The 26776-nt window shown below is 45.6% G+C and overlaps 3 protein-coding genes across 4 annotated transcripts; 1 reads left to right on the forward strand and 2 right to left on the reverse strand.

Annotated features, from left to right (window-relative positions):
* Positions 1 to 13: 13 nt before the first annotated feature.
* On the reverse strand, positions 14 to 5633 carry VKORC1 (vitamin K epoxide reductase complex subunit 1). Of its 2 annotated transcripts, XM_072936458.1 has the most exons (4): positions 5479 to 5633; positions 3927 to 4036; positions 1682 to 1906; positions 14 to 1566 (listed from the first exon to the last, which is right to left on the reverse strand). In XM_072936458.1, exons 1-3 carry the CDS (start codon positions 5631 to 5633, stop codon positions 1704 to 1706), a joined length of 468 nt encoding a protein of 155 aa, XP_072792559.1. In that variant the 3' UTR covers positions 14 to 1566; positions 1682 to 1703. The 2 variants fall into 2 exon arrangements, with proteins under 2 accessions (XP_072792559.1, XP_041575461.1); XM_041719527.2 differs by having other exon boundaries at positions 14 to 1906.
* Positions 5634 to 8623: 2990 nt separating this feature from the next.
* Positions 8624 to 17870, forward strand: PAGR1 (PAXIP1 associated glutamate rich protein 1; the record flags this gene model as incomplete). The annotated part of the gene is made up of 5 exons (XM_072936396.1): positions 8624 to 8971; positions 9730 to 9915; positions 10496 to 10668; positions 12405 to 12487; positions 13486 to 17870. Coding segments are annotated over 5 exons (945 nt in total), but the record flags the coding sequence as incomplete, so codon positions are not given.
* On the reverse strand, positions 17677 to 26738 carry HIRIP3 (HIRA interacting protein 3). The gene is made up of 5 exons (XM_072936435.1): positions 26626 to 26738; positions 23175 to 26493; positions 20511 to 20655; positions 18701 to 18793; positions 17677 to 17853 (listed from the first exon to the last, which is right to left on the reverse strand). The coding sequence occupies exons 1-5, from the start codon at positions 26658 to 26660 to the stop codon at positions 17741 to 17743; spliced, it is 3705 nt and encodes a 1234-aa protein (XP_072792536.1). The 5' UTR covers positions 26661 to 26738; the 3' UTR covers positions 17677 to 17740.
* Between the last annotated feature and the right edge of the window lie 38 nt (positions 26739 to 26776).

A 26776-nucleotide genomic window follows, 5' to 3' on the forward strand; every position in this document is an offset into this window, starting at 1 on the left:
ACTTTAATGTCACTTTTGATCACTTTAGTGTAAATTTTATTCATTTTAAACTCATTTTTACCCCTTTAAGGCACTTAAATGTCACTTTTGGTCACTTCAATGCCATTTTTGGTCACTTTAATACCATTTTGGATCACTTTAATGCATTTTTTTCTCCATTTAGGACATTTTAATGTAACTTTTCCTCCATTTCCTGGAACTTTGCCTCCCCCTACCCAAATTTTGGGTGGGTTTCAGTCAGTTTTGGGTCATTTTCAGTCGGTTTTGGGTCATTTTCAGTTGGTTTTGGGTTATTTTCAGTCGGTTTTGGGTGGATTTCAGTCATTTTTTAGGTTTTGAGGGGTTTCACTCCTTTTCAGCTCGGTTTCGCTCATTTTTGGGTCATTTTCTCTTGGTTTTGGGTTGTTTTCGCTTCATTTTGGGTCAGTTTCACTCAGTTTTGGGTCATTTTCACTCCATTTTGGGTCATTTTCACTCCATTTTGGGTGATTTCGCTCAGTTTTGGGTGGATTTCACTCAGTTGTGGGCAAGTTTCACTCAGATTTGGGTCATTTTCACTCCATTTTGGGCCAGTTTCACTCCATTTTGGTCCATTTTGGGTCATTTTCACTCCGTTATGGGCCATTTTCACTCCATTTTGGGCAAGTTTTCCTCCATTTTGGGCCAGTTTTACTCCATTTTGGGTCATTTTATGTCATTTTTACTCCATTTTGGGTAATTTTCACTCAATTTTGGGTAATTTTCACTCCATTTTGTGTTGGTTTCACTCAATTTTGGGTCATTTTCACTCCATTTTGGGCCATTTTCACTCAATTTTGGGCCATTTTCACTCCATTTTGGGTCATTTTCACTCCATTTTGAGCCATTTTCACTCAATTTTGGGTCATTTTCACTGGGTTTTGGGCCATTTTCACTGGGTTTTGGGCCATTTTCACTGGGTTTTGGGTCATTATCACTCTGTTTTGGGTCATTTCCACTCCATTTTGGGCCATTTTTACTCTGTTTTGGGCCATTTTCACTGGGTTTTGGGCCATTTTGGGTCATTTTCACTAGGTTTTGGGCCATTTTCACTCCATTTTGGGCCATTTTCACTCAATTTTGGGTCATTTTCTCTCCATTTTGGGTCATTTTCACTCCATTTTGTGCCATTTTTACTCAGTTTTGGGCCATTTTCACTGGTTTTTGGGCCATTTTCACTGGTTTTTGGGCCATTTTCACTCCATTTTGGGCCATTTTGCGTCATTTTCACTGGGTTTTGGGCCATTTTCACTCCATTTTGGGCCAGTTTTACGCCATTTTGGGCCACTTTGGGTCATTTTCACTCCATTTTGGGTCATTTTCACTCCACCTTGGGCGATTTTTACTCCGTTTTGGGCCATTTGGGTCATTTTCACTCCATTTTGGGCCATTTCCACTCCATTTTGGGCCATTTTCACTCCGTTTTGGGCCATTTCCACTCCATTTTGGGCCATTTTCACTCCGTTTTGGGCCATTTCCACTCCATTTTGGGCCATTTTCACTCCGTTTTGGGCCATTTTCACTGGGTTTTGTTCCATTTTCACTGGGTTTTGGGCCATTTTCACTCCGTTTTGGGCCATTTTCACTCTGTTTTGGGCCATTTTGGTTCATTTTCACTCCATTTTCACTGGGTTTTGTGCCATTTTCACTCCGTTTTGTGCCATTTTGGGCCATTTTCCCCGTTTTCACTCCCTTTTCCCCTTCTCCCCCCTCCACCTGCGCAGGTTGAGCCCCAGCAGCGCCAGGTTAACCCCGTAGGTGCCGAGGCAGACCAGGCACAGGTCCCTGAGGCCGAAGAGCAGGACCCCCGCCAGCCACAGCGAGGCCAGCGCCGAGGCCACCGACGAGGCCACCAGGGCCACCGAGGCCACCCGGCCGCGCCGGACACCTGCCACAGAGGTCACACCAGTTTGGCCCAGTTTGGCCCAGTTTGGTCCCAGTCTGTCCCCAGTTTGGCCTCAGTTTCCCCAGTTTGTTCCCAGTTTGTCCCAGTGTCCTCCTCAGTGTTCCCAGTTTGGTCCCAGTTCCTCCCCAGTTTGTCCCAGTTTCTCCCAGTGTCCTCCTCACCTTCCTCCACAGTTTGTCCCAGTTTCTCCCCAGTTTCTCCCAGTTTCTCTCCCAGTTTCCCCAGTTTGTCCCCAGTTTCCCCAGTTTGTCCCCAGTTTCCCCAGTTTGTCCCCAGTTTGTCCCCAGTTTGGCCCAGTTTGCCCCAGTTTGGCCCAGCCACAGCGAGGCCAGCGCCGAGGCCACCGACGAGGCCACCAGGGCCACCGAGGCCACCCGGCCGCGCCGGACACCTGCCAGAGAGGTCACACCGGTTTGGCCCAGTTTGGGCCCAGTCTGGCCCAGTTTGTCCCCGGTTTGGCCTTAATGTTCCCAGTCTGTCCCCAGTTTCTGCCCAGTTTGGCCTCAGTGTCCCCAGTTTGTCCCAGTGTCCTCCTCACCTTCCTCCCCAGTTTGTCCCAGTGTCCCCCAGTTTTTCTCAGTTTGTCCCAGTTTGTCCCCAGTCCCCTCCAATCCCCTCCCAGTCCCTCCCAGTCCCTCCCAGTTCCCTCCCAGTCCATCCCAGTATAACCCAGTCCCCCCAATCCCCCCAAAACCCCACCCAGTCCCTTCCAGTATAACTCAGTGCCCCCAAACCTCCTCCCAGTCTCTCCCAGTCCATCCCAGTAACCCCGAATTCCATCCCAGTTCCCTGTAACCCCCTCCCAGTCCCTCCCAGTATAACCCAGTCCCCCCCAAACCCCCAAAAACCCCTCCCAGTCCCTCCCAGTCCCCTTTAACCCCCTCCCAGTCCATCCCAGTGCCCTTTAACCCTTTCCCAGTCCCTCCCAATCCCCCCAATCCACTCCCAGTCCTTCCCAGTCCCCTCCAATCCCATCCCAGTCTGTCCCAGTATAACCCAGTCCCCCCCAATCCCCTCCCAGTCCCCTTTAACCCCCTCCCAGTTCCCTCCCAGTCCCTCCCAATCCCTTTCCAGTCCATCCCAGTCCCTCCCAGTTCCCTCCCAGTCCCTCCCAACCCCCTCCCAGTCCCTCCCAGTCCATCCCAGTGCCTTTTAACCCTTTCCCAGTCCCCCCCAATCCCATCCCAGTCTGTCCCAGTATAACCCAGTCCCCCCCAATCCCCTCCCAGTGCCCTTTAACCCCCTCCCAGTTCATCCCAGTCCCTCCCAGTGCCCTTTAACCCCCTCCCAGTTCCCTCCCAATCCCTTCCCAGTCCATCCCAGACCCCCCAATCCCTCCCAGTCCCCTCCCAGTCTATCCCAGTCCCCCCAAACTACCTCCCAGTCCCTCCCAGTGCCTTTTAACCCTTTCCCAGTTCCCTCCCAGTCCCTCCCAGTCCCCCCCAAACCCCCTCCCAGTCCCTCCCAGTGCCCTTTAACCCCCTCCCAGTCTCTCCCAGTGGCTCCCAGTCCCCCCCCAACACCCACCCAGTCCCTCCCAGTCCATCCCAGTGCCTTTTAACCCTTTCCCAGTTCCCTCCCAGTCCCCCCAATCCCCTCCCAGTCCCTCCCAATCCCTCCCAGTCCCCTCCCAGTCTATCCCAGTCCCTCCCAGTGCCCTTTAACCCCCTCCCAGCCCCTCCCAGTGGCTCCCAGTCCCCCCCAAACCCCCTCCCAGTGGCTCCCAGTGGCTCCCAGTATAACCCAGTCCCCCCCAACCCCCTCCCAGTCCCTCCCAGTCCCTCCCAGTGCCCCCCAAACCCCCTCCAAGTCCCTCCCAGTGGCTCCCAGTGACTCCCAGTCCCCCCCAAACCCCATCCCAGTCCCTCCCAGCCCCTCCCAGTCTATCCCAGTCCCCCCCAAACCCCATCCCAGTCCCTCCCAGCCCCTCCCAGTCCCTCCCAGTCCCCCCCAAACCCCCTCCCAGTGGCTCCCAGTACACCCCAGTGCCCGGGGTTGTTACCCAGCAGCCCCTGCAGCAGGTAGAAGATCAGCCCGATGGCGCCATTGGGCACGTTCAGGGCGCTGGCCCCGCCCAGCACCGGCTCCACCAGCCCCAGGCCACGCCCCCACCTGCAAAAGGGGCGTGGCACCGCCGGGACACGCCCACAAATGGTTAGACACGCCCCCACGCCCATATATGGTGTGTAACTGCGGATAAACCACGCTCCTTGTTTGTTGCTAAGCCACGCCCACCACATTTACATATCCATAGATGGTCATGGCTGGGTTAAACCACACCCCCTCAGCGAGATGCCACGCCTTCATATATGCAAATAGCCCATGCAAACATGGCCGCATGTGGAAATGAATGGAATAAACCACGCCTTCGTTTGCATATATGCAAATGACCCATGCAAATCATGCCTTCATGCCCATATATGGAATAAACCATGCCTCATGCCTATGTATGCAAATAAACCACACCTTCGCCCACCTATGCAAATAACCCATGCAAACATGCCCATATATGGAAATAATAGACACAGACCACTCCTTCATGTGCATATATGCAAATAACCCATGCAAATCGCCTTCATGCCCATATATGCAAATAAACCACGCCTTTATGTCTATATATGCAAATAAACCATGCCTTCATGCCAATATATGCAAATAAACCATGCCCTCATGCCCATATATGCAAAAAATCCATGCAAATAACTCTTTTATGCCCATATCTGGAAATAAATTATGCAAACGATGTCCTCATGCCTATATATGCAAATAGCCCATTCAAAACATGCATTCATATATGCAAATAAGTGACACAAACCACGCCTCCATGCCCATATATGCAAATAACCCATGCAAACAACTACTTCATGCCCATATATGCAAATAAACCATGCCCTCATGCCCATATATGCAAATAACCTACACAAACCACCCCTGCATGCCCATATATGCAAATAACCCATGCAAACCATGCCTTCATGCACATATATGTAAATAAACCATGCCCTCATGCCAATATATGCAAATAACCCATGCAAACCACCCCTGCATGCCATATATGCAAATAAACCATGCATTCATGCCCATACATGCAAATAACCCATGCAAACCACGCCTCCATGCTATATATGCAAATAAATCATGCAAACCACACCCCCATACCCATATATGGACACAGTATATTTATTCATGCAATATAAATCTTTAATTAACATAAACCCCGCCCCTTATTTAAGCCACGCCTCTTCCCGTACTCCATACAAAGCCCCGCCCCTTTCTCCTCACGGGCCCCGCCCACCACGCCCCCTAGCGAATCGCCCCGCCCCTCCACCACCATTGGCCGCCGCCTGACGCAAGCCCCGCCCACTCGCGTTTCCCTCACTACCATTGGCCGCCGCCTCAGCAGGCCCCGCCCACTCAATTTTCCCGCCAACACCGCTGCCTAGCGGCCCGTCCTTCCCCTCCCCGCTATTGGCCGCCGCCTCACGCAAGCTCCGCCCACTCCCGTTCCCGCCCGCCCCCTCCCGTTACTCCCGGGCCGTTCCCGGTGCTTTTACCGGGAGGAAAACACCCGCGTGCAGGACACCGAGGGCCCCAGGTCGCAGGCGGCTCGGTAGGACGGGTCCTTGGCCACCTCATGCTCCACATGCAGCGCGTACACCGACAGCGCCGCGCCCGCCACACACAGCGCCGCCCGCAGCGCCGCCGCCATCGTCCAACCCCGATTGGGCGTCGCCGCTGCCACTCCCACCTCCCCTGTCCTGTGATTGGCCGGCGCGATGAAATCCCGCCTTGTTTCCGGTTGGGGCGCGGGGGTTGTTGGGAGTTGTAGTCCCGCGGGAAGTAACAGCGCGGATGAAAAATGGCGGGAGCGCGGCCAAGATGGCGGCGGGGAGCTGAGTGAGGGCTCGGGCTCGGCCCCGCCGCTCCGGAGCCCTCCCGGAGGCCTTTGGGGAAGGTCGGGGCTCGGTGAGTGAGGCCCGGAGGGGTCCCGGGGGTCGCGGGGGTCCCGGGGGTGGCGGGGACGGGAGGGAATGGGTGGGATGGGGGGGCGGTGACGTCACGGGGCAAGATGGCGGCGGCGGCGTGAGGGGAAGGGGGGGGGGGGAGGGAAATGGTGGGAGAGGCCCTGAGGGAGAGAAATAAAGCGCCGGGATTGAACTGGGATGGAACTGGGAATAAACTGGGAAAGAGCTGGGATTAAACTGGGATGGAACTGGGATTAAACTGGGATGGAACTGGGATTAAACTGGGATGGAACTGGGAGCCCAAACTGGGAGCACTGGGAACCCCTCATGGATCAAAATGGGAGCACTGGGATCAAACTGGGATTCTCCCATCCCAATGTGGTTTTTCCCCCTTTTATTGTGTTTTTCTTCTCCTTTTTCGCCCCTAAATCCCCAATTTTTTCCCAAATTCCCCAAACGTTTCCCAAATCCCCCCATTTTTCCTCATTTCCACCCATTTCTTCCCAATTTGTTCCCATTTTTCCCAATTTCCCCCCAATTTCCCCCTTTTTCACCAATTTTCTCCCATTTCCCAATTTCCTCTAATTTACCCCCATTTTTTCTTCCATGTTCCCTTATTTTCCCCTATTTTTTCTAATTTCCCCCCTATTTTTCCCTTTTCCCCCCATATTGTTCCCATTTCCTCCCATTTTGCTCAATTTACCCCATTTTTCTCCCATTTTCCCAAATTTTTCCCAATTTTTTCCCATTTTCCTTCATTTTCCCCCCTTTTCCCCATTTTCTCCCATATTTTCCTCAATTTACCCCAATTTTCCCCATTTTCTCCCATTTCCCTCCATTTTTCTCAATTTTTTCCCATTTATCACCATTTTTTCCCAATTCCCCCTATTTTCTCCAATTTCCCCCCATTTTTCTCAATTTTTTCCCATTTCCCCCAATTTTCCCCATTTATTCCCCATTTTTTCCCATTTCCCCCCATTTTTCCCCCCATTTTCCCAATTTCCCCCAATTTTCCCCATATATTCCCATTTTCCACATTTTTTCTCAATTTTTCTCATTCTTCCCTGTATTCTCCCCAATTCCCTCCATTTTTCCCCTTGTTTTCCCATTTTTCCCCATTTTTTCCATTTTTTCCAATTTACTCCCAATTTTCCCCATTTCCTCCCATTTCCCCCGAATTTTCCCTACTTTTCCCCCATATTATCCCAAATTTCCCCCATTTTTCCCCATTTTCTCCAATTTTTCCCCATTTATCCCAATTTTCCCCAATTACCCCAATTTGCCCCATTTTCCCCCGTTTTCTCCAATTTTTTTCCATTTTTTCCCCTTTTTCCAATTTTTTTCCTGATAAATTCCCATTTCCCCACATTTTTTTATCAATTTTTTCCTTTTTCTCTCATTTTTCCCATTTTTCCCATTTTACCCCATTTCCCCCCCATATTTTTCCCATTTCCCCCCATTTTTCCCAATTTCCTCCCATTTCCTCCCATTTTCCCCATTTTTTCCCATTTTTTTTCCATTTTTCTCAATTTTTCCCATTTTTTCCCCATATATTCCCAATTTTCTCAATTTTTCCCATTTTTTTCCCATTTTACCCCATATCTCCCCCATATTTTTCCCAATTCCCCCCCATTTTTCCCAATTTCCCCCCATTTTCCCCCATTTTTCCCAATTTCCCCCCATTTTCCCCCATTTTTCCCAATTTCCCCCCATTTTCCCCCATTTTTCCCAATTTCCCCCATTTTCCCCCATTCCCCCCCATATTTCCCCCCATCTCCCCTCCATTTTCCCCTTGTTTTCCCCCCACTTTTCCCGATTTCCCCCCATTTTTCCCTATTTTCCCCCATTTTCCCCATATTTTCCCCATTTTCCCCCATTTTCCCCCATTTTTCCGCATTTCCCCACATATTTTTCCCTATTCCCCCCATATTTTTACCAATTTCCCCCCTTTTTCCCTATTTCCCCCCAATTTCCCAATTACCCCCATTTTCCCCATTTTTCGCAATTTCCCCCATTTTTCTCCCCAAATATTCCCATTTTTACCCCAAATTTTCCCGTTGTTTCCCATTTTTACCCCATTTCCCCCCATTTTCCCCATTTCCCCACATAATTTTCCCAATTTCCCCCCATTTTTCTCCCCAAATATTCCCATTTTTTCCCATTTTTACCCCAAATTTTCCCATTTTTACCTCATTTCCCCCCATTTTTCCCAATTTTCCCCCATTTTCCCCCCATTTTTCTCCCCAAATATTCCCATTTTTTCCCATTTTTACCCCAAATTTTCCCGTTTTTTCCCATTTTTACCCCATTTCCCCCCCATATTTCCAATTTCCCCCCATTTTTCCCAATTTCCCCCCATTTCCCTCCAATTTCCCCCCATTTTTCCCGATTTCCCCCATTTTTCTCCCATTTTCCCCCATTTTCCCCCATTTTCCTCCATTTCCCCCCATATTTTTCTCAATTTTTCCCATTTCCCCCCATTTTTCCCAATTCCCCCCATTTTCCCAATTTCCCCCCATTTCCCCCCATTTTCCTCCCAAATATTCCCATTTTTTCCCATTTTTACCCCAAATATTCCCATTTTTCCCCATTTTTACCCCAAATTTTCCCATTTTCCCCGCATTTTCCCCCAATTTCCCCCCCAGCCCCCCATGTCCGCCCCCCCCTCCCCCCTCCCCCCCCCCCTGCACACCCTCACCCTCACCCCTCCCCCCCCCCCCCCAAATCCCCCCAGGAACCCCCGGAACACCCCGACAAACCCCCGGAAAAAGCCCCAAAATCGCCGGAATTCGCCCCAAACCCGCCGGAGGAGGAGGAGTGGGGGGTGCCCTGGAGCGAGGAGGAGGAGGAGGAGCCCCCCGGGGGATGGACCCCCGAGCCCCCCGAGATCCGGCGCCTCTTCGAGGCCATCGCGCGCGCCGGGACCCTCCCGCTGCGGAGCGGCCCCCTGCCCCGCCGCCAGCCCACCCCGGAGCCCCCCAGCGACCCCGAGGACGGGGGGGACCCCGCCCAGAGCCCCCCCCAGCGGCCCCCCGAGATCAAGTACACTTTGGGGCAAAAAATGGGCGTTTTGGGCAAAAAAAAAGGGGATTTTTAGGTGGTTTTAGGGGGGGTTTAGAGCGATTTTAGGGGGATTTTGGGGCCATTTTAGAGGCAAAGTTGAGGATTTTTTGAAGGTTTAGGGTGGATTTTGGGAAATTTAGGATGGATTTTGGGTGATTTAGGGTGGATTTTGGGGGATTTTGGGTGGATTTAGGGGGGATTTAGGATGGATTTTGGGGGATTTTGGCAGGTTTAGGATGGATTTAGGAAGGATTTTGGGGGATTTAGGATGGATTTAGGATGGATTTTGGGGGATTTTGGATGGATTTTGGGCCATTTCAGACAGATTTTGGGAGATTTAGGATGGATTTGGGATGGATTTTAGGGGATTTAGGATGGATTTAGGACAGTTTAGGATGGATTTTGGGGGATTTTGGGTGGATTTTGGGTGGATTTAGGATGGATTTTGGATGGATTCTGGGGGATTTAGGATGGATTTAGGAAGGTTTAGGATGGATTTTGGGTGGATTTGGGAAGGTTTAGGATGGATTTGGGAAGGTTTAGGATGGATTTTGGGAGATTTCGGAAGGATTTCAGAAGGTTTAGATTGGATTTAGGATGGATTTCGGAAGGTTTGTGATGGATTTTGGAAGATTTAGGATGGATTTTGGGAGATTTCGGATGGATTTAGGATGGATTTCGGACGGATTTTGGGCCATTTCAGGTGGATTTTTGGCCATTTCAGGTGGATTTTGGGCCATTTCAGACAGATTTTGGCCCGTTTCGGGTGGATTTTAGGCCATTTTGGGTGGATTTTGGGCGGTTTCGGGTGGCGCCGGGACCCTCCCGCTGCGGAGCGGCCCCCTGCCCCGCCGCCAGCCCACCCCGGAGCCCCCCAGCGACCCCGAGGACGGGGGGGACCCCGCCCAGAGCCCCCCCCAGCGGCCCCCCGAGATCAAGTACACTTTGGGGGGAAAAATGGGGGTTTTGGGCAAAAAAACCGGGCGTTTTTAGGGGGTTTGGGGGCCATTTTAGGGGGATTTTGGGGCCATTTCAGAGGGAAAGTTGAGGGTTTTGGAAGGTTTAGGATGGATTTTGGGGCATTTAGGATGGATTTTGGGGGATTTAGGATGGATTTTGGGTGGATTTAGGGTGGATTTCCGATGGACTTTGGGGGATTTAGGATGGATTTTGGAACATTTAGGATGGAATTAGGCAGGTTTAGGATGGATTTTGGGGCATTTCGGATGGATTTAGGAAGGTTTAGGATGGATTTTGGGTGGATTTTGGGGAATTTAGGATGGATTTAGGATGGATTTAAGCAGGTTTTGGATGGATTTTGGGGCATTTTGGATGGATTTAGGAAGGTTTAGGATGGATTTTGGGTGGATTTAGGAAGATTTAGGATGGCTTTGGGAAGGTTTAGGATGGATTTTGGGGCATTTCGGGTGAATTTTAGAAGGTTTAGGATGGATTTAGGAAGATTTAGGATGGATTTAGGATGGATTTAGGAAGATTTAGGATGGATTTTGGGAGATTTAGAATGGATTTAGTGTGGATTTAGGATGGATTTTGGGCCATTTCGGGCAGATTTTGGGCCGTTTCGGGCGGCGCCGGGACCCTCCCGCTGCGCAGCGGCCCCCTGCCCCGCCGCCAGCCCACCCCGGAGCCCCCCAGCGACCCCGAGGACGGGGGGGACCCCGCCCAGAGCCCCCCGCAGCGGCCCCCCGAGATCAAGTACACTTTGGGGGGAAAAACGGGCGTTTTGGGCAAAAAAACCCGGCATTTCTACGTGGTTTGGGGGCCATTTTAGGGGGATTTTTGTGCCATTTCAAAGGGAAAGTTGAGGATTTTGGAAGGTTTAGGATGGATTTAGGATGGATTTAGGATGGATTTTGGGCCATTTCGGGTGAATTTTAGAAGGTTTAGGATGGATTTAGGAAGATTTAGGATGGATTTTGGGAGATTTAGGGTGGATTTAGGATGGATTTAGGATGGATTTTGGGCCATTTCGGGCGTATTTTGGCCCATTTCGGGCGGCGCCGGGACCCTCCCGCTGCGCAGCGGCCCCCTGCCCCGCCGCCAGCCCACCCCGGAGCCCCCCAGCGACCCCGAGGACGGGGGGGACCCCGCCCAGAGCCCCCCCCAGCGGCCCCCCGAGATCAAGTACACTTTGGGGCGAAAAACGGGCGTTTTGGGCAAAAAAACCGGGGATTTCTACGTGGTTTGGGGGCCATTTTAGGGGCATTTTGGGGGGATTTTGCGGCCATTTCAGAGGGAAAGTTGAGGGTTTTTGGAAGGTTTAGGATGGATTTTGGGGCATTTAGGATGGATTTAGGATGGATTTTGGGGGATTTAGACAGGTTTAGGATGGATTTTGGGAGATTTCAGGTGGATTTAGGATGGATTTTGGGAGATTTAGGGTGGATTTAGGATGGATTTAGGATGGATTTTGGGGTATTTAGGATGAATTTTGGAACATTTAGGATGGATTTTGGGGAATTTAGGAAGGATTTAGGCAGCTTTAGGATGGATTTTGGGGGATTTAGGATGGATTTAGTATGGATTTTTGGGGATTTTGGATGGATTTCGGAAGGTTTAGATTGGATTTAGGATGGATTTAGGAAGGTTTGGGATGGATTTAGGAAGATTTAGGATGGATTTTGGGGCATCTAGGATGAATGTGGGATGGATTTTGGGGGATTTAGGGTGGATTTGGGATGGATTTTGGGGGATTTAGGATGGATTAAGGATGGATTTGGAGCATTTAGGAAGGTTTCGGATGGATTTTGGGGCATTTAGGGTGGATTTAGGATGGATTTTTGGGGCATTTAGGATGGATTTGGGATGGATTTTGGGGGCTTTAGGATGGATTTTGGGGGATTTAGGGTGGATTTAGGATGGATTTTGGGGCATTTAGGAAGGTTTCGGATGGATTTTGGGGGATTTAGGATGGATTTACAAAGTTTTAGGATGGATTTCGGATGGATTTTTGGGCATTTCGGATGGATTTAGGAACATTTAGGATTGATTTTGGGGGATTTAAGAAGGATTTTGGGGGATTTAGGATGAATTTGGGAAAATTCAGAACAGATTTTTGGGGTTTGGACGAATTTTGGGATGAAATTTAAGCGATTTCGGGGCCATTTCCCAGTGAAAATTGAGGATTTTGGGAAGCTTCGGGTCAGATTTTGGATGAATTTTTGGGATTTCCAAAGAATTTGGGAGAAATTTTGGGGGAATTTTTCAGCATTTTGGCACAATCGAGGAAAATTTCGGTTTTCATTCTAAATTTGAGTTTAATTCCTGCAAATCCAGGAAAAATCTCAGAATTTTCCAGCCAAAATCCCCCAAAATTTAACCCAAAATTCCCAAATTTTTGCTTTTTGGATCCCAAAATTTCCCCCAAAATCCCCCAAAGGAATTTTTTCCCAATTTTGTGGGATTTGACCCCAAACTTTGGGATTTTCCAGGCCCCCTCCCCCCACGGAATTCGATTTTGACGACGAGCCCCTCCCCCCCAGCCCCGCCCTGATCGACCGGCGCCGCGCCCCAGGTACCAAAAACACAAATTTGGGGCGATTTGGGGGATTTGGGGAGTTTTGGGGAATTTGGGGAGCATTCTGGGATTTTGGGGAGATTTTTGGGGGATTTTTGGGGGGGTTTTGGGGGGTTTTTAGGGATAATTTTGGGTAATTTTGGGGAAATTCTGGGATTTTGGGGGAATTTTGGGAGGGGTTTTGGGGAATTTTGGGGGAATTTTTGGGGTTTTTTGGGGATATTTTTGGGGGTGATTTTGGGATTTTGGGGGGATTTTTTTGGGGTTTTTTGAGGGGATTTTTTTGGGGTTTTTGGGGTGATATTTTAGGGTTTTTTTGGGGTGATTTTGGGGCATTTTAGGATGGTTTTGGGGATATTTTGGGGGGATTTTTTGATTTTTGGGGGATTTTTGTGGGTTTTTTTGGTGGGGAGTTTTGGGGTTTTTGGGGGATTCTTTGGGGCGAATTTTGGGAAATTTTTTGGGGATTTTCGGGGGTTTGGGGATAATTTCAGGGTTTTTAGGGGGATTTTTGGGCCAATTTTGTGGCATTTTCACAGCGGTTTTTGGGCTGAATTTGCAGCAATTTCTCCGCAATTTTTGGGTTAATTTTGGGCATTTTCACAGCGATTTTTGGGCCAATTTTGGGTTCATTTTGTCGACGCTCACAGAGATTTTTGGGCTGATTTTGGGTTGATTTGGGTGATTTTCAGTGATTTTTGGGTCAATTTTGGATTGATTTTCGTGATTTTCACAGTGATTTTTGGTCTATTTTGGGCTGATTTTGGGGCATTTTCAGAGCGATTTTTGGGTTGATTTTTGTGATTTTCACAGTGATTTTTGGGTTAATTTTGCGCATTTTCACTGCGATTTTCTGGGTAATTTTGTACATTTTCACAGAGATCTTCGGGTTAATTTTGGGTTAATTTTGTGCATTTTCACAGTGATTTTTGGATTGATTTTGTGCATTTTCACAGCGATTTTCAGGTTAATTTTGTGGATTTTCCCCATTTCAGGCCCGCCCAGCCGGGGGCAGAAGCGCGAGGCGCGGCTGGACAAGGTCCTGTCGGACATGAAGCGCCACAAGCGGCTGGAGGAGCAGATCCTGCGCACCGGCCGGGACCTGTTCCCGCCCCAGGGCCAGCGCCCCTTCCCCCGCCACAAAAACTGACGGAAAAGGGAAAAAATGCAAAAAAAAATAACAGTTCGGGCACCTCGTGGTGTTTTGGGTCGATTTGGAGCTGTTTTAGGGAGTTATACATTGATTTTTGGGGCATTTCCGGCCAGGACCTGTTCCCGCCCCAGGGCCAGCGCCCCTTCCCCAGGCACAAAAACTGACGGAAAATGGGAAAAAATGCAAAAAAAATAATGGTTTGGGCACTCCGTGCTGTTTTGGGACGATTTGGAGCTGTTTTAGGGAGTTATACATTGATTTTTGGGTGATTTTTGGGGCATTTCCGGCCGGGACCTGTTCCCGCCCCAGGGCCAGCGCCCCTTCCCCAGGCAGAAAAACTGAGGGAAAAAGGGAAAAAATTGAAAAAAATTAACATTTCAGGCACTCGGCCTCGTTTTGGGTGAATTTCGGTGGTTTTTGGGTGATTTTTGGGCAATTTTTGGGTGATTTTTGGGGCATTTCCGGCCGGGACCTGTTCCCGCCCCAGGGCCAGCGCCCCTTCCCCCGCCACAAAAACTAAGGGAAAAAGGGAAAAAATCCAAAAAAAATAACATTTACGGCACCCCACGGTGTTTTGGGACGATTTGGAGCTGTTTTAGGGAGTTATACATTGATTTTTGGGTGATTTTTGGGTGATTTTTGGGGCATTTCCGGCCGGGACCTGTTCCCGCCCCAGGGCCAGCGCCCCTTCCCCCGCCACAAAAACTGAGGGAAAAGGGAAAAAATTGAAAAAAAATAATAGTTTGGGCACCCCACGTTGTTTTGGGGCGTTTTAGGGAGTTGTACATTGATTTTTCGGTGATTTTTCGGTGATTTTTGGGAGTTGTACATTGATTTTTGGGTGATTTTTGGGGTATTTTTGGCCAGGACCTGTTCCCGCCCCAGGGCCAGCGCCCCTTCCCCCGCCACAAAAACTGAGGGAAAAGGGAAAAATGCAAAAAAAATAACGTTTCGGGCACCCTGTGGTGTTTTTGGGTGAATTTTGGTGGTTTTTGGGTGATTTTTGGGCGATTTTATGGAGTTATACGTTGATTTTTCTGTGATTTTTGGGAGTTGTACATTGATTTTTGGGTCATTTTAGGGAGTTTTATGTGGATTTTTGGGTGATTTTTGGGACTTTTACATTGAATTTTGGGACTTGTACATTGATTTTTGGGTGATTTTTGGGAGTTATACATTGATTTTTGGGTGATTTTTAAGAGTTGCACATTGATTTTTCGTGATTTTTTTGGGAGTTATACATTGATTTTTTGGGTGATTTTTGGGAGTTGTACGTTGATTTTTCAGTGATTTTTGGGAGTTGTACATTTATTTTTGGTGATTTTTGGGGTGATTTTTGGGGTGATTTGGGGCATTTCCGGCCGGGACCTGTTCCCGCCCCAGGGCCAGCGCCCCTTCCCCCGCCACAAAAACTGACGGAAAATGGGAAAAATGCAAAAAAAATAACGTTTCGGGCACCCTGTGGTGTTTTTGGGTGAATTTTGGTGGTTTTTGGGTGATTTTTGGGCGATTTTATGGAGTTATACGTTGATTTTTCTGTGATTTTTGGGAGTTGTACATTGATTTTTGGGTCATTTTAGGGAGTTTTATGTGGATTTTTGGGTGATTTTTGGGACTTTTACATTGAATTTTGGGACTTGTACATTGATTTTTGGGTGATTTTTGGGAGTTATACATTGATTTTTGGGTGATTTTTAAGAGTTGCACATTGATTTTTCGTGATTTTTTTGGGAGTTATACATTGATTTTTTGGGTGATTTTTGGGAGTTGTACGTTGATTTTTCAGTGATTTTTGGGAGTTGTACATTTATTTTTGGTGATTTTTGGGGTGATTTTTGGGGTGATTTGGGGCATTTCCGGCCGGGACCTGTTCCCGCCCCAGGGCCAGCGCCCCTTCCCCAGGCACAAAAACTGAGGGAAAATGGGAAAAAATCCAAAAAAAAAAACATTTCAGGCACCTCACGGTGTTTTGGGTCATTTTACGGAGTTGTACATTGATTTTTGGGTGATTTTTGGGGCATGTTTTACCAGGACCTGTTCCCGCCCCAGGGGCAGCGCCCCTTCCCCCGCCACAAAAACTGAGGGAAATGGGAAAAATGCAAAAAAAAATAACGTTTTGGGCATCTGGCGTTGTTTTGGGCGAATTTGGTGGTTTTTGGGTGATTTTTGGGCGATTTTATGGAGTTATACGTTGATTTTTGGGTGATTTTTGGGAGTTGTACATTGATTTTTCAGTGATTTTTGGAACTTGTACATTGATTTTTGGTGATTTTTGGGTTACTTTTGGGAGTTGTACATTGATTTTTGGGTGATTTTTGGGACTTGTACATTGATTTTTGGGAGTTGTACGTTGGTTTTTGGGTGATTTTTGGGTGATTTTTGGGGCATTTCCGGCCGGGACCTGTTCCCGCCCCAGGGCCAGCGCCCCTTCCCCAGGCACAAAAACTGAGGGAAAAAGGGAAAAAATGCAAAAAAAATAACGTTTCGGGCACTCGGCCTCGTTTTGGGTGAATTTCGGTGGTTTTTGGGTGATTTTATGGAGTTATACATTGATTTTTCGGTGATTTTTGGGAGTTATACATTGATTTTTCAGTGATTTTTGGGAGTTGTACATTGATTTTTCAGTGATTTTTGGAACTTGTACATTGATTTTTGGTGATTTTTGGGTTACTTTTGGGAGTTGTACATTGATTTTTGGGTGATTTTTGGGACTTGTACGTTGATTTTTGGGTGATTTTTCAGTGATTTTTGGGAGTCGTACGTTGATTTTTGGGTGATTTTCGGCTGGGACCTGTTCCCGCCCCAGGGCCAGCGCTCCTTCCCACGGCACAAAAACTGACGGAAAAGGGGAAAAATGCAAAAAAAAATAACATTTACGGCACCCCACGGTGTTTTTGGGTCGTTTTAGGGAGTTGTACATTGATTTTTGGGTGATTTTTGGGAGTTGTACATTGATTTTTGGGTGATTTTTGGGGCATTTCCGGCCGGGACCTGTTCCCGCCCCAGGGCCAGCGCCCCTTCCCCAGGCACAAAAACTGAGGGAAAATGGCAAAAAATGCAAAAAAATAACATTTCAGGCACCCTGCCTCGTTTTGGGTGAATTTCGGAGGTTTTTGGGTGATTTTTGGGAGTTAAACACTGATTTTTCAGTGATTTTTCAGAGTTGTACATTGATTTTTCAGGGAATTTTGGGAGTTGTACATTGATTTTTGGGTGATTTTTGGGTGATTTTTAGGAGTTTTATGTTGATTTTTGGGAGTTGTACGTTGATTTTCAGGTGATTTTAGGGACTTCTACGTTGATTTTTGGGTGATTTTTGGGGCATTTCCGGCCGGGACCTGTTCCCGCCCCAGGGCCAGCGCCCCTTCCCCCGCCACAAAAACTGAGGGAAAAGGGAAAAAATTCTCAAAAAAATAACGTTTCAGGCACCCCGTGGTGTTTTGGGTCGTTTTTTGGGTGAATTTATGGAGTTATACATTGATTTTGGCTGATTTTTGGGTGATTTTTGGGAATTGTACATTGATTTTTCGGTGATTTTTGGCAGTTGTACATTGATTTTTTGGTAATTTTTGGGACTTCTACGTTGATTTTTGGGTGATTTTACGGAGTTTTATGTTGATTTTAGGGAGTTGTACATTGATTTTTGGATGATTTTTGGGACTTTTACATTAAATTTTGGGTGATTTTGGGAGTTGTACATTGATTTTTTGGTAATTTTTTTAGGAGTTGTACGTTGATTTTTTGGCGATTTTTGGGGATTTTATGTTGATTTTTGGATGATTTCTGGGAGTTATACATTGATTTTTAGCGATTTTTGGGAGTCGTACATTGATTTTTGGGTGATTTTTGGGATTTTTACATTGAATTTTGGGACTTGTACATTGATTTTTGGGTGATTTTTGGGTGATTTTTTGGGTGATTTTGGGCTGATTTTTTGGGTAATTTTGTGCATTTCCACGGCGATTTTCTCATTTCCACGACGATTTTTTTAACAGTTTTTTCCCATTTTTATGCTGAATTTCAATTCCCCCCCGAGTCCCAAAAAAACCCCAAAAGTCCAAGAATTCCCCCCAAAAAACCCCAAATTTGGGGTTTCTTCATTCGCTGTCGGAGTCGACGACGCCGCGGAGCCGCGACCAGTCCGGGGGGGGGAGGGGCGACCTCGGCGGCGATTTTGGGGCCGTTTCGGCGTTTCTGCGGCGGGATCGCGCTGGGGGAAAAAAGAAATTAATTTGGGGAAATTTGGGAAAAATTTGGGAAAATTTGGGGTTTTTACAGCGATTTTTTGGTGGTTTTATGGCGATTTTTCGTGTTTTTACGGTGATTTTTTGGTGTTTTTTGGGGATTTTTACGTTGATTTTTTGGCGAATTTTTGGGTCATTTTTTGGGGATTTTTTAGGTCGTTTTTGGGTGATTTTGTGGTGAATTTGGGGGTTTTACAGCGATTTTTGGGTGTTTTATCGGTGATTTTGGGAGTTTTTATGGTGTTTTTTGGGTAATTTTGTGGCAATTTTATGGTGATTTTTTTGGGTCATTTTTAGGTGAATTTGGGATTTTTGTAGCGATTTTTGGGTGTTTTTTCGGTAATTTTGGGGGATTTTTATGTTCATTTTTAGGCAATTTTTGGATAATTCTTTGGCAATTTTAAGGTGATTTTTTTGGGTCATTTTTGGGTGATTTTGGGAATTTTCACAGCGATTTTGGGGCAGTTTTGGGATTTCTGCGGCGGGATCGGGATAAAAAAAGAAATTCAAGGGGAAAATTTGGGGAAATTTGGGGAAAATTTGGGGTTTTTACAGCGATTTTTGGGTGATTTTTTCTGATCTTTTTTTTTGGGTGATTTTGGGGTGATTTGAGCATTTTCCCAACGATCTTCGGGGCAATTTTTTGGGTGATTTTGGAGATTTTTTTGATGATTTTAAAGGAATTTTGGCCATTTTCTCAACGATCTTTGGGGCGATTTTGGTTCTTTTTTTTTTAAATAAAATGTTGGCGATTTTCACAGAAAATTGAAGTTTTTAAGGGCAGAATTTTGGGGTTTTTTTGGGTTTTTTTACCGGGTAAAATGTTGGAGGCGTCGAGGGCGGCGAGTTCGGCTCTTTCCTCGCGGCGGCGGCCGAGGCGGCGGCACCGGGCCAGGGACGGGGTGCCTGAAAAAGCCAAAAAACGACCCAAAATTCACCCCAAAATCCACTGAAAACTCCACCCAAATCTGCAAAATTCCGCCAAAATTCCCCCAAATCCCAAAATTTCAGCCAGAATCCCCCAATTCCCACCAAATCCCCCAAAATAACCGAATTTTACCCAAAATTACAGCAAAATTCCGCCCAAAATCCCGAAATTCTGCCCAAAATTCTGTGAAAATCCCAAAATTCCCCCAAATTCCTGTGAAAATCCCAAAATTCCCCCAAAATCCTTCAATTCTCCCAAAAATTCACCCGAAATTACAGAATTCCAGCAAAATCCATAAATTCCCAAAAAATTCTCTGGAAAATCCAAAAATGTCACCAAAAGTCCCAAAGTTCCACCCAAAATTCCTTGAAAATTCCAGGATTTCACTCAAAGTTATCCCCAAAATTTAATTTCACCCATAATTCCGTGAAAATCTCAAAATCCCACCCAAATTCCCAAAATTTCACCCAAAATCCTCCTGAAAGTCCCCAAAAAATCCGCAAAAACCCCAAAATCCCAGGAATTAATCCCAAAATCCCAAAATCCTGGGAATGAACCCCAAAAACCCTAAAATCACGGGAATTATCCCCAAAATCCCATGAATGAATCCCAAAATCCTGGGAATTAACCCCCAAAATCCCGGGAATTAACACAAAAAACCAAAATCCCGGGAATTAACTCCCAAAATCCCAGAAATTCATCCCAAAAAACCCCAAAATCCTGGGAATTAACCCCCAAAATCTCGGGAATTCACCCCAAAACCCCCAAAATCCTGGGAATTTTCCCCGAAAGCCCCAAAAATCCCGGGAATTATCCTCAAAATTCTGGGAATTCACCCCAAAATCCTGGGAATTAACCCCCAAAAAAACACCCAAAATCCCAGGAATTAAACCCAAAATCCCAAAATCCCGTGAATTCACCCCAAAATCCCGGGAATTGGCCCCAAAATCCGAAAACGCCGGGAATTCCCCCCGAAACCCCCCAAAATCCCGTGAATTCACCCCAAAACCCCCAAAATCCCGTGAATTCCCCCCAAAACCCCCAAAATCCCGTGAATTCCCCCCAAAACCCCCAAAATCCCGTGAATTCCCCCCGAAAACCCCAAAATCCCGTGAATTCCCCCCAAAACCCCCAAAACCTCGTGAATTCCCCCCAAAATCCCGTGAATTCCCCCGAAAATCCCCTGAACTCCCCCCAAATCCCCAAAATCCCGGGAATTCCCCCCGAAATCCCCAAAATCCCGGGAATGAACCCCAAAATCCCGGGAATTCACCCCTAAAAAACCCAAAATCCCGGGAATTCACCTCAAAACGCCGGGAATTCACCCCAAAAGCCCCGAAATCCCGGGAATCGATCCCCAAATCCCGGGAATTCACCCCAAAAGCCCCAAAATTCCAAGAATTCCCCCCAAAACCCCCAAAATCCCGGGAATGAACCCCAAAATCCCAGGAATTCACCCCAAAATCTCAGGAATTAACCCCAAAATCTCAGGAATTCACCCCAAAATCCTGGGCATTAACTCCTAAAATCTGAGGAATTCCCCCCAAAAAACCCGAAAATCCCGTGAATTCCCCCCAAAATCCCGAGAATTCCCCCCAAAGCCCCAAAATCCCGGGAATTACCACAAAAAGACCCAAAATCCCGAGAATTCCCCCCAAAATCCCGGGAATTCCCCCAAACCCCACATCCGGGCACCTCTGAGGCCGAGCTCGCGCAGGGCGCCCCTCAGCGCCTCCAGCGCCTCGCGGCGGCTGCGGCACTTCCGGAACAGCCGCTTGTAGTTAGGGCGCCACCCAGCGGCGCGGAGGTATCGCTTCAGCCGCGCCACTTCCGGCGGGTCCTGGGGGCGGGGCTCAGTCAGGGGCGGGGCTTGCGCAAACCACGCCCCCTCTGGGGATTTGGCGGGAAATTGGGGGTTTTGGCGGGAATGGGAAATTAAGGGGATTTTGGGGGATTTTGGCATAAATTTGTTCAAGTTTTGGGGTTTTGGGGTTTTGGAAAATGTGGGGAAGGTTTTGTGGGGAAAGTTGGTGAGGTGGTGATAAAGGAATGTGAATAAGGTAATTAAATAGAGAATAAAAATAAATAAATAAAAATAAAAATAAATATAAATATAAAAAGAAATATAAATATATGTAAATATAAAAATCAATATAAATATAAAAATAAAAATAAAAATAAAAATCAATATAAATATAACCATAACTATAACTATAGCTATAACTAAAATATAAATATAAATATAAATATAAATATAAATATAAATGTAAATGTAAATGTAAATATATGTAAATATAAAAATCAACATAAATATAAAAATCAAAATAAATATAAAAATCAATATAAGTATAACCGTAACTATAACTATAACTATAACTAAACTAAAATATAAATATAAATATAAATATAAATATAAATATAAATATAAATATAAATATAAATATAAACAGAGTATAAATATAAATATAAATATAAATATAATAGTTATAAAATTAACCATTAAATAATATAAGTATAAATAGTGCATAAATATAAGTATAAATATGAATAAAATAATTATAAAATTAACAATAAAATAAGATACATATAAGTACAAATAAAAGAAAATAATAAAATTAAAAATAAAATAATAAAAATAAAAATAAGAAATAAAATATAATATAATAAAATATAAAATTTAAAAACTAAATAAAGTAAGTATAAATAAAAGAAATAAAATAATATAAATTAAACATATAAATAAAATAATATAAATAAAATAATAAAAGTTTTGTGGAAATTTAACAAAAACGGCAAATCGCAAACAAAATCTCGCCAAAAATCGAGAAAAACGGCACAGAAATAACCAATTGTTACCTTCATAATATTCCGATATTCTGCCCCAAAATTCCCCCCAATATTACCCCCAAAATCCCAAAAATCCCCCCCAAAAATTATCCCCAAAGTCCTTCAAAATCTCCCCAAAATTTCCCCAAAATCCCAAAAATCTCCCCCAGATTCTCCCCCAAATTCCCTCCAAAATCCCCCCAAAATCACCCCAAAATCCCCCCAAATTCCCTCCAAATTCCTCCCAAAATTCCCCCCAAAATTCTCCCCAAATCTCCCAAAACCCCCCAAATTTCCACAAAAAGCCCCTAATATTTTTCCCTGAAAATCCCACATTTCCCCCCTAAAAATCCCAAAATTCCCCACAAATCCCCAAAAATCCCAAATTTTACCCCAAAATCCCAATTTCCCCAATTTTTTTTCCAGAAAACCCAAATTTTACCTAAAAATCCAAAATTTCCCCCAAAAATTTCCCAAAATTCATAAATTTTCTTAAAACTCCCCTCAAAAATCCCAAATTTCCCCAAAATTCCCCCCAAAATCCAAATTTTCCCAATCTTTACACAAAAACACCCAAAAATTCCAATTCTCTTATTTTTTTCCCCAAAAATCCCAAATTTCCACCTAAAACCCCCAAAATTCCCCCAAAATTTTCCCAAAAAAACCATTTTTTCCCCCAAATTTTCCCACAAAACCCCACATTTTCCCCATAAATAACCGATTTTTCCCCAAAAATCCCAAATTTCCCCCCAAAATCCCCATTTTCCCCAAAATTTTCCCAAAATTCCTCCCAAAAATCCCAATTTTTTCCCAAAACCCCCAAATTTCCCCAAAATTCCCCTCAAACACCCCAAATTTCCCCAAATATCCCCCCAAAAATCAAAATTTTCTGCAAAATTCCCTCCAAAATCCCAATTTTTTTACCAAAACGCCCAAATTTCCTCAAAATTCCCCTCAAAAACCAAAATTTTCCCAAAATTCCTCCCAAAAATCCCAATTTTTTCCCCAAAACCCCCAAAATTCCCCAAAAATCCCCTCAAAAATCAAAATTCCCCAAAATTCCCCTCAAAATTCCCAAATTTCCCCAAAATTCCCCCCAAAATCCCATATTTTTTCCCAGGACCCCCAAATTTCCCCAAAATTCCCCTAAAAAACCCCAAATTTCCCCAAAATTCCCCAAAACCTTCAAATTTCCCCAAATATCCCCCGAAAAATCAAAATTTCTCCAAAATTCCCCCCAAAAATCCCAAATTTCCTCAAAATTACCTCAAAAAAAATCCCAATTTTCTCCAAATTCCTTCCAAAAATACCAATTTTTTTACCAAAAAAACCAAATTATCCCCAAAATTCCCCCCCCAAAATAATAATTTTTGTCCTGAAAAAAACAATTTTTCCCCAAAATTTCCCCCAAAATCCCAATTTTTTTACCAAAATCCCCAATTTTTCCCTAAAATTTTCCCAAAACCCCCCAAAATTTTCCCAAAAACCCCCAAATTTTCCCAAAAAAACCCCAAATTCCCCCAAAATTTTCACCTTCCTGGGATTCCACCACGTCTCTTCCTCCTCCTCTTCCTCCTCCTTCCTCCTCCTCTTCCTCGTCCCCCGCTCTTCCTCCCGCTCCCGTTTTCGCCGTTTTTCCGCCCATTTCGCCAGCGGCAAATCCTCGGAATCCTCCGAATCCGACCCCGCCGATTTTTGGGGCAATTTCGGGGATTTTCGGGCAATTTTTGGGGCTTTTTCGTCCTCTTCATCTTCATCCTCTTCTTCCTCGCTCTCAAATTTTGATTTTTTGGTCAATTTTTTTGTCATTTTTTGCCTTTTTTCCTCAATTTTTCCTGTTTTTTTCCTGTTTTTCCCACCTGGATCTTCCTCTTCTTCCTCTTCTTCCTCCTCATCTTCATCCTCATCTTCATCTTCTTTGCTCTCAATTTTTGATTTTTTGGTCAATTTTTTTGTCATTTTTTGCCTTTTTTCCTCAACTTTTCCCGTTTTTCTCCCATTTTTCTTGCCTGAATCTTCCTTTTCCTCCTCCTCATCTTCATCCTCTTCATCCTCTTCTTCCTCGCTCTCAAATTTTGATTTTTTGGTCAATTTTTTGGTCGTTTTTTGCCTTTTTTCCTCGGTTTTTCCTGTTTTTTTCCCATTTTTCTTGCCTGGATCTTCCTCTTCTTCCTCCTCATCTTCATCCTCCTCTTCCTCACTCTCAAATTTGGATTTTTTTGCCCCTTTTTGCCTTTTTTCCTCGATTTTTCCCGTTTTTTTCCTGTTTTTCTTGCCTGGATCTTCCTCTTCTTCCTCCTCATCTTCATCCTCCTCTTCCTCGCTCTCAAATTTCGATTTTTTGGTCATTTTTTTTGTTATTTTTTGCCTTTTTTCCTGATTTTTTCCCGTTTTTTTCCTGTTTTTCCCGCCTGGATCTTCCTCATCTTCCTCCTCATCTTCATCCTCCTCTTCCTCACTCTCAAATTTTGATTTTTTTGCCGCTTTTTGGGTCACTTTTTGCCTTTTTTCCTCGATTTTTCCTGTTTTTTTCCTGTTTTTCCCACCTGGATCTTCCTCTTCTTCCTCTTCTTCCTCTTCATCTTCCTCGTCCTCGCTCTCAAATTTCGATTTTTTGTTCAATTTTTTGGTCGTTTTTTGCCTTTTTTCCTCGATTTTTCCCGTTTTTCTCCCATTTTTCTTGCCTGAATCTTCCTCTTCTTCCTCCTCATCTTCATCTTCTTCATCCTCCTCTTCCTCACTCTCAATTTTTGATTTTTTTGGCCTTTTTTGCCTTTTTTCCTCCACTTTTCCTGTTTTTTTCCTGTTTTTCCCACCTGGATCTTCCTCTTCCTCCTCCTCATCTTCATCCTCCTCTTCCTCACTCTCAAATTTCGATTTTTTGGCCAATTTTTTGGTCATTTTTTGCGTTTTTTCCCCAATTTTTCCCGTTTTTTTCCTGTTTTTCCCACCTGGATCTTCCTCTTCTTCCTCCTCATCTTCATCCTCGTCTTCCTCACTCTCAAATTTTGATTTTTTTGCCCCTTTTTGCCTTTTTTCCTCGATTTTTCCCGATTTTTTCCTGGTTTTCCCGCCTGGATCTTCCTTTTCCTCCTCCTCATCTTCATCCTCTTCATCCTCCTCTTCCTCACTCTCAAACTTCGATTTTTTGGCCAATTTTTTGGTCATTTTTTGGGTTTTTTCCCCAATTTTCCCCGTTTTTTTCCTATTTTTTCGGTCTGGCTCTTCCTCTTCCTCCTCCTCATCTTCCTCCTCCTCACTCTCCATTTTCCTCCTTTTTCCCCCCATTTTTTCCCATTTTCCCCCTTTTTTCTCCTCATTTTTCCCAGATTTTGCTGATTTTTCCCCAATTTTTCCCCTTTTCACCCCGATTTTCTCCCTCTCTTCTTCCTCCTCCTCTTCCTCCTCCTCACTCTCCATTTTCCCCTTTTTCGCCCCGTTTCTCCCAGAATTTTCGGATTTTTCTCCAATTTTTCCTTTTTTCACCCCAATTTTTATCCTCTCCTCTTCCTCTTCCTCCTCATCTTCCTCACTCTCAATTTTCCTCCTTTTTGCCCAATTTTTCCCCATTTTTTCCTCATTTTTCCCCCCAAATTTCTTCATCTCCTCCTCTTCCTCCTCCTCCTCTTCCTCACTTTCAATTTTCCTCTTTTTTGCCCCATTTTCCCCCATTTTTTCCTCATTTTCCCCATCATTTTTCCCGGAATTTTTGGATTTTTCTTCATTTTTTCCATTTTTCACCCCATTTTTCTTCCTCTCCTCTTCCTCCTCCTCCTCCTCTTCCTCATTTTCAATTTTCCCAATTTTTTGCCCATTTTTGCCCATTTTCCCCTCATTTTTTTCCTTTTTTGCCCCATTTTTCCTTTCTTCTTCCTCGTCCTCTCCATCACTTTCAATTTTCCCCATTTTTGCCCCATTTTTTCCAATTTTTTGACCATTTTTCCACTTATTTGCCTCATTTTTCTTTTCTTCTTCCTCCTCCTCTTCCTCACTTTCAATTTTCCCCATTTTTGCCACATTTTTTCCCACTTTTTCCTCATTTTTTCCCATTTTTGCCTCATTTTTCCTTTCTTCTTCCCCCTCCTCTTCCTCACTCTCATTTCCCCCCTTTTTCTCCCCATTTTTCCCAGAACTTCTGGATTTTTCCTCATTTCTTCCTTTTTTCACCCCATTTTTCTCCCTTTCCTCTTCCTCCTCTTCCTCACTTTCCATTTCCCTCATTTTTTTCCCATTTCCCCCCAATTTTTCCTCATTTTCCCCCTTTTTTGCCCCATTTTCCCTTTCTTCTTCCTCCTCCTTTTCCTCACTTCCAATTTTCCCCATTTTTGCCCCATTTTCCCCCATTTTTTCCTCATTTTCCCCCGTCTCTTCCTCATCTTCATCCTCCTCTTCCTCGCTCTCAAATTTCGATATTTTCACCCTTTTTTTGGTCATTTTTTCCCTTTTTTCCACAATTTTTCCCAATTTTTTCCCGCCTGGATCTTCCTCCTCATCCTCATCTTCCCCTCCCTCAAATTTCGCTTTTTCTCCCCATTTTTTCCCCATTTTTTCCCCGATTTCCCCCGTTTTTCCCCCATTTTTCCTCTCTGCCTCCTCCCCTCCCTCCTCTTCCCCCTCCCCCACCATTTTCCTCATTTTTGTCCCATTTTCCCCCATTTTTTCCCCATTTTCCTCCTCATTTCTCTTCCTCCTCTCCTCCTCTTCCTCAGCCCCATTTTTCCCGCCATTTTCACTTTTCCCGCCATTTCCGCCATTTTCCCGCCATTCTCCCCATCCGCCAGGGGGCGCCCCTCTGGCCACGCCCCCTTCCAGCTCCGCGCATGCGCAATCGGCCTCGCCGCCACCCGGCGCCCTGCGGAGAAGAAAAGGGCGTGGTCAAACAGGGCGTGGTCAAACAGGGCGTGGCAGCATCGGGGGCGTGGCCAACGCAAGGCGTGGCCCCCCCGGGGGGGTCTCCGGTGTTTCCCCTCCCCCCTCCCGGTACCGTTCGCAGCCGCTCGCCGCCGCCGCCGCCGCCATTTCTGCGCCCTCAGAGCAGCGACCAATGAGGATGGGGATGAACGACAGTGAGGCGGGGCTTGAGGCGTGATAACCAATGAGGTGCAGCGCTATGAACCAGGAAGCGGCGACAACCA

Source organism: Taeniopygia guttata, chromosome 16 (assembly GCF_048771995.1).
Source record: "Taeniopygia guttata chromosome 16, bTaeGut7.mat, whole genome shotgun sequence".
NCBI classification, from domain to species: Eukaryota; Metazoa; Chordata; class Aves; order Passeriformes; family Estrildidae; genus Taeniopygia; species Taeniopygia guttata.